The sequence below is a fragment of the Chrysoperla carnea genome, chromosome 1 (assembly GCF_905475395.1).
Source record: "Chrysoperla carnea chromosome 1, inChrCarn1.1, whole genome shotgun sequence".
Lineage (NCBI taxonomy): Eukaryota > Metazoa > Arthropoda > Insecta > Neuroptera > Chrysopidae > Chrysoperla > Chrysoperla carnea.
In genome coordinates, this window is record NC_058337.1 from 89,511,463 (window position 1) to 89,519,458 (window position 7,996).

At 28.8% G+C, this 7,996-nt stretch overlaps 1 protein-coding gene across 1 annotated transcript; it reads right to left on the reverse strand.

The window, feature by feature from the left end:
• Nucleotides 1–6,506: 6,506 nt before the first annotated feature.
• LOC123292069 (neuroligin-4, X-linked-like) lies at nucleotides 6,507–7,036 on the reverse strand. The gene is made up of 2 exons (XM_044872588.1): nucleotides 6,583–7,036; nucleotides 6,507–6,532 (listed from the first exon to the last, which is right to left on the reverse strand). The coding sequence occupies exons 1-2, from the start codon at nucleotides 7,034–7,036 to the stop codon at nucleotides 6,507–6,509; spliced, it is 480 nt and encodes a 159-aa protein (XP_044728523.1).
• Nucleotides 7,037–7,996: the final 960 nt, after the last annotated feature.

Genomic DNA, 7,996 nt, shown 5'->3' on the forward strand with positions numbered 1-7,996 from the left:
CTTATTTAAATTAAGATATTATTGTGAACATATAGAGGTGGTAACCAATATAATAATAATGTTATATAAAGTACAAATGGCAAACGCATTTAACATTAAAATTCATTCATTGTGTAGTAATTATGGTAATTGAATTTTGTGAAGGCAATTTTAAACTAAAACTTTCAACGGATGTTATATATTCATAATTATACATATATAGTCGTATAAATATATATACATTAATATAATATAACAGAAACGCGAGATATTATATCTAAATACAATGCATATGTGTATATTTCTATATATTACAAATGCGAAAGTAAGCATGTTTGTTTGTTTCTTTGTTACGCTTTCACAGTTAAACTAGCGAATGATTTTTAATGAAACTGTACAGCAATATAGCTGATATATCAGAATAACACATAAACTATAATTTATAAAGATATATTTAAAAAAAAAAAAAAAAATTAATTGAATTTGACATTTAAAATTACCATAAATTACAGATTTCTGTAAAAATAGTCAATATAAAATATTTCATGGCCATCTTCTCTGACATACTCAATGAATAATAACTATTATACATTTAAAAGAATAGTAAATTTGACCTGTGTAAAACAATCTCCACCATTATTTCGAGTGTTATAGAAAAGAGATAAGCGGGAAAAATCTCTCTCAATATTTACTTTTAAACTCAGCGAGCGGGAACAATCTTTCTCAATCTTTACTTTTAAACCCAGCGAAGCGGGTGGGTATCACTCTAGTAATTTTATATATGCTTCAAGTGTATTCTATATGAAATGATAATTGAAACTCATTTATATAGAAAAAATTTTATACTATGACAATATGTGTGAAATTATACAGAAAGGCCCTAGAACTTACAAAATACTTTTGTTAAAGCTTACCAGCCTTAAACGATATTCTAATGTGTGTATCTTTTACCGCGGTAAGTATACTGAGTGTGATATAAATATACTGAAAAATGTAAATTAATGTAGTGCCATGGAGAATGTACATACAACGAAGCAAATCTAGCAATGAAAATAAACCAACGTGTATTTTCATGCATTGCACACCAAGAGTAAGAACATACTCACTGGGGATAAAATAATGGGAATGTATGGGAACAATTGGAAAACTCAAGAAAGGGGCTTTCTTTTGAAAAAACGAAAAGACACGTATTCAATGATTTTAATAATTTTAACATAATTATAATGTTATATAAATCGACCACTCTTCTAAGTAAATTTTCTGGGGTAAATAAGGAAAGTATAATCCCAGAATCCAAATTATATGAAATTTTGATATAAGTTACTAATTATATGCACACTCGCACTCGTACTCGACAGTTTTTTGTTTCGACAACGACGTAAGAAAAAATAAAAAGTAGGAAAATGAAATATAGTAGCAGTTCATTTACTTGAAATGAAAATCTACCTCCTCCCGTTAATCCATGGGTTGCGACGGGGATTAACTTCTTAAATCTCACTTGGAAACTCTCATTTTGTATTGCAGATAAAGTTTATTTCTATGAAATTATCATGTAAATATTTACAGAATTAGTATTTTAGATTCGCGTTAGTTAACGTTTTAATCGTAAGGAAAAATTGTTTATATATTTGCAATAAATTATATATAATTTTTAGTACACGGTAAGAATATGACGTTTCCTACATTGCTGGTAAGGTATAAAGATATCTGTTTTTGGTATCTTTGTCAGAATAAGTATATGGAATAGAGTTATTCATCAGAAATATTGTGTATATTGCTAACCAGTATGGGTCTCACGCCCATTTTGCATTGACTCGTCTGTCTGCCATTACTATTGCTAATGTTACTCTTCCCTGAAAGATCAAATCAGTATGGCGATCTTACAGATGCTGACATAGTGATATTCACAAAAATTTCTTACCGTGTAGAAATGAAAAAGAAAATCACAGTTCTTTGTAAAGTTTAAGTAAATCAACTAACGTTTTGTTGTTATACTTCATAACTCTATATAATTTCTCCAAAGAAATTGTTTTCGCGATTATAGTGCTAACTAAATTATAGCTCCAACTTCTAGCCCAAAATAAAGCGAAAATTTTTTTTTTTTTCTCGTAAATTTTCGTAAAAGGCTATTATAGTTTGTGCCTCATTACGAATTCGCGATCTATCACAATGATTTAGATTTATAGAAGATATTTCAGCAAATAAACTTGAAAATTTCTGTAACTTTTCTCTTGGCCTCGTGTGATCTAGCAAATTTTTGTATTTGCGAAATTCATTTTCCATTCTGGTGAAACACTCAGTAAATATGCCTACTTGTTACTTCTGATTAACTTAAAAGTAGTAATCATTTCGAGTATATTAAGATCTTTTTAAGAGGTTTTATCAGTAAAATCATTTAATTTGCAATAAATTGATATCATGAACCTATGTAAAATTAAATAAGAAACGATATATTTAATATTTATGATTTGGTCATTAGTTTTCATACAATGTTAATCGTCAAGCCTTTCGGTTATATAATTGATGATTATTTAGGATATAATGGCGTAAAATTTTAAAGACGTTACTTGCCGAGTAACTTTTTATGAAAAGAAAATTGAAAAAAATACACTCGCACTAGGACTCGAATCCAGATCTCTTTAATTCACGCCAAGCACCTCACCAATTTGGCTACAAAAGCTCTAGGCACAGAGTAATCTACGTAGTTTTTAATTTTTTTTAAATACGGACTACTCCACATTGTATTTAATTAAATTTGACGTCACATTTTTTAATAACCAAAATAAAAAAGCATGAAAATTGAACGAACACAGAACGTATGAATAAACGAGTAATAATGGAATAACCAGGACATGAAAAAATGTATGAAAAAGCCATTTAATAATAATTATTATCACATAGTCGATTGAGTATTATGTTATAAAGTTTAACAGGGTATTTGAAATACGTAGTAAAAAAAGGCTTGAGCTATTTTCACATATTTATGATAGTAATAAGCTGATTTTTCTTTCCTCCACTGTTTGGTAAATAATAATTTTATTATATTGTATAGTCATTATATTTTGAAAATCCTCTTTGATTTTTCTTTTGGATATTTTAATTATACGATAATTCGGTTTGGAAATAATTTATTGTTCGTGAAAACATTGTAAAGCGACCTTTGCATGAATACCGCAAGGAAAAAATTAAATATTTCGAAACAAACTTTATGTGATCAGATTTATACAAATATTCCCAATTACAAAGACTGGTTCCTTCTATTATCAAACCAGTATATTATACTTCGGCAAGTTTGTTGTTTGTATTAAACGGTCAGTACTATCATTGTCAAACAACTCTACATCTAGATAGGAGACATTGTGGCAATTTTACCGTCTAGACCGTGGGACACTACTTGATACTTCGTGAGTGGCTTCCTTTTAACGAGTTTACCGAACTTTCCTCGACGACTTTTTTAGAAAAGGGTACATTTTCAAATTGAAATGATGATGACGTCATATTGGATTTATTGCTCTGAAACAACGCAACAGGGATTTGTCGGACACTATAACCAAGTAAACCCAACTTCCAGGATCAACAGACCACGAAGAAAATTAAATTTAAAAGCATGAAAAGTCTAAAACTATTTATGAACTAGTCATGAAAAATTCATATGATCCCATTGAAAAAATTCCTTGGATATAGGCTTGTCTTAGGACTGCCCACAAAGAATCATTTATATTTTTAAATGCAAAACAATTAGAGCATTTCTTTCTCAGAGTTTCTACTATCTGAGAAAAAATAGTTTTAAGATTTTTCTCTTTAAATTAGTCAACCTTATTAGACGAATTGTGATATGCTGATTTTTTGAATAATTTATATTACTAAGTTTTTCCTGACAGATAATTTTTCGAAATTTGTTTATTTTATTTATTTGTATGAATTAAATTGGTAGTTTCAAGAAAACTAAAAAAGAAACAAAATCAAATAGACAACAGTTGTAATTTTATTATAATTAAAACTTTTTAAATTCTTTCAAAGGATTCATATAAAAATGGGATTCTGAATATTATGCTTTTGGTAATAAACTATAGTACCTAATACATTTTTTTGAAATAATCATGCTTCTAATTGTTTCTAATCGTATCGTAATCATACTTGTTTCTAATCGTATTCTTTACTCAAATCAAAGTTTATATTAACTGTAACAAATTCGTTACAAAAAAATGACACAAAAGTGAAAACACACGCATATCCGCCTATTTTTTTTTTCACATTTTGTGAAAAAAAAAAAACAGAAAAAACTAAAGTTTCTTCCTACGAATTAAGTGTAAACTAGTGTAAACATTATTTTACTTTAAGTTTAGTATAAAATTACTGTACCCATAATGCTATTAAGATGACATTATCAAAACTTGTTTTTACTTAGAAAAATGAAAACAACTCAATCTTATCTTGATTTATTTTTATTTCCTTTTTCGTAACGTTAAGTCTTTATACTTGTATGTGTGTATTCTTATATACATGAAAGTAGAAGTGTTTGTTATAAGGGTTCCCTATCCACGTTTTAATCAATTGCATTTTATCATGCAAAAGACTCTTGTTAGAATGTTAGAATATACTTTAAGAAAAATTAAAAATTTTATAAAAATACAAAAATTAGCCCACATACAAAAATTCGTAGCGCAGGAGCTGCGTTAGCTAGGCGAATTCCCTCAGATATTGGAAAAAAAATATCACATTTTTCTAAAAATCGGATGTTGCATTTTTATTTTTCAATAATTTGTGTTTCGAAAACTTAGCTTTTAAAAAGTCCCAAGTTTGTAGTGCTTAAAAGTATTGTACTACGACAAAATTTTGGTATTGGTGTTCGTAAAATCACCTAATTAGGTCATTTCTGTATGTCTGCTCAATCGTCATCACCATAACTCAAAAACGAAAATATATATCAAGCTAAATTTTTTATAGCGTGCTACAAATTTTTAAGGACGTAAAAGTGAGTTTGATTCCGTAAATGAGCAACATAGGTAAATTGAGTCTTGGGAAATCCTATCTTGTAAGCCGCAAGAAATAGAACAAAAGTATAAATGTAAAAATCACCAACTTTTGTTTGAAAAATATTTTCGTAAACACCACTGTTTACGCGTGAGATCGCAAATTATGAGAAAACATTGGTGTTCTTTTTCTCCAAAGCTATAAAAGATAGGCAGTTGAAAAATTTGCAAGTAGGTCTCGTACAGGCCTTGTGGAGTATTTTCGAAAAACTAAATAAAATCAAGAAAACATCCCAAAATTTTCGTACTTTTCAAAAACCAAGCCAAACGGTACGTAGAACAATACTAGATTTTTTTACAAACAATTACTTGGTAAATTGTCAAATTTCATTGCTTTTTTGGTAAATTTCGAACAACAGAAACCGAATTTTAAAACTTATCAGCTTTTGACCAAATTTTTAAATTGTGCTTACTAGAGCTTATTGCTGAAAGCCAATACGATAAGTTCAAGCTGACTTACCATTGCATCACGTAAAGAAAAAAGTAATTTAACTAGTATAAAATTAACCATACCTGCTTAACCAAAAACAAACAATTAGTATCTAACTTTAACTCCGTTTCTCATAGCCCCATCTTGATAAAAATGATATCCGATATGACAGCAACTACAAAAAATGTGCCCTACATATGCGAAATTTTCTTTGCTCTCGCTTAACGATTTTTTTTTCTTATTTCATCTAGAAAAACAATCATTTTGTTACAACTAAGTAGAGAGATGGTAGATGTTTGTGTATATTTTTTTATAGACGGGTAGTTTGGTGGTCGTTTGGTTCATTGTTTGATAAAGAAAAAGTGTCGTATGTTACTAAAAAGGAGGAAAACACTTGAGAAACATCTGACATATGAACGGATAAATGGACAGACAGGTCATTTCTAAGAGTTATTAATGTGGGCAACAAATACATATACATACATGTATACTAGACTAACACTGATGTTTTGCACAGGGGACTTTACCCTCATGTATTATCCAATTATATTTAGAGCAAAAAAGAAAAAAGAAAAACTTAAATTATTACCACTATCATATAAGATAAGAAATAAGAAAAGGATTATAACAATATCTGAATTGAAATAAGAATGATGATTTATTAATATTTTCATTAAAAAATGTTTATATCATATTTGAGCATGGGTTTCAATATTTTATTCAGAAAAACTTATCATGTAGCAGATATAAAAATAGGTGATTATTGTCAGTATTTCCCCACAGCTTTGTTGACTTCTAAAGTAATTGAAACTAAGTTTTATTTAATATCACCGGTTAGCATGACATCATAGATCTTATAATGCCAAAACTATTTTCATCTGATTATACGTTATGATACGTTCTTTTTATTCGGGTAATTTGTTACCAGTTATTTTTAATATAAGATATTTTTGTGGTTTTTTTCTCAATAATAACAGGCTTAATATAAAGTCCGAAAAAGGCATCTCGGATGAATAATATCACGATACATTAAATCGATTATTTTATAATTAGCTATTTAGTATTTAAACGTATTTCATTGATACTCGATCTAACACGTGGGAAAGAAAATTTTAATAACAAAATAAAAAACAAACTTACCACTGCCAGGAATATATAAATTTAAGAACAAACAATCTTCACTTTGATTCACTAAATGTGGCACTAATTTCTTTAAATAATGATAGCGTCCTTTCGGCATAAATTGCAATGCAGCAGTACGATTTGAAATATCAGGATAGCGTTGTGGACATACCGGTCCGAATGTATCCGCTAATTTTGTACCACTCCATCGAACAACTGGTTGTGGTAAACGATAACGTAACTCATTGACTGGTGGCGCTGCGTATGGTATTCCACGAAACACTTCAACTGGTTCTAAATGCCGAGAATTTAATTCTAAAATAATACCACGTATATCACCACCATGGGTATCTACAATTCGCGAACTATATCGAGGTCCCGCCTCACTATATTTTGGAATTAATATTGTCATGAGTGTAGTAAATAACACCACTGTACGACGTAAACAAGCGGCCCATATAAATTGGCGCATTGTCCGATTGTCCACCGTGCGGGCATACCCGCTAATATTCAAATACCACACTCTATTACTTTTTTGATTTGATTTCTTCGTCAGTATTTCTTAATTCATGATTGAACTTCGTTTATCCAAATGCTTTAGTGAATTTGACCAGCTATTCGTATCTGTAACAAAAAATTTAAAATTACAACAAGTATTACTAAAAAAATAAAAACCGAATTTTTATGTTTTTAATTATTTAATTATGAATCTTATTAAATAGAGAAACGGAAGCTTAAAGTATTTCTTCATGGCCTATTGAATATTCGTGTCAGACTGAAAGTTCCAGTTGGTCATTTTGTATGATTTATAATGAACACAAGGCTGTGTACTGTCCAAAATAATGTTTAGAACAAAATTTTTGTTATCTTTAAGTTTTTAACACCCTTATATTAACTTTACTGTAACAATATCATAAAATATTAGAAGTCAATTTTAACTTATTCCCAAATATTCACACACACGTATCAAAGTCTGTAAAAATACAATAATTTAATAGTTTTATCCCAGTATCCTGACCAGGATCAGCAGGAATAATCTTATCTTTATAGTATTCGTCAGGTCAAAATTCGTCCTCGACAAAACATTTTTTTTAAATACTCCTCGGCTATATATTTTTTTAATTTGTAGACTAAAAGGAGGTAAGACGAAAATATAAGAAAATTAACTCTTAAAAATTAAAAACTAGGAAACACGCTTTATTGCACTAAAAAGTGGATAGTTGTTCTCGTCTTCTTGTAAAAAGTATATTTAATTAAAAGTAATTGGTATTTAATTGAAGTAGTATTCTAAAGAAATATCATTTTTATCTATACCCTGAATCTATTTCGACTATAAATATTATCAAAGATAATAAATGAGAACTTTAGGATATTTAGGTTTTTCCTCAGGTTTCTAGGTCAATTTTTGTATTATATAAATACATACTTCGAA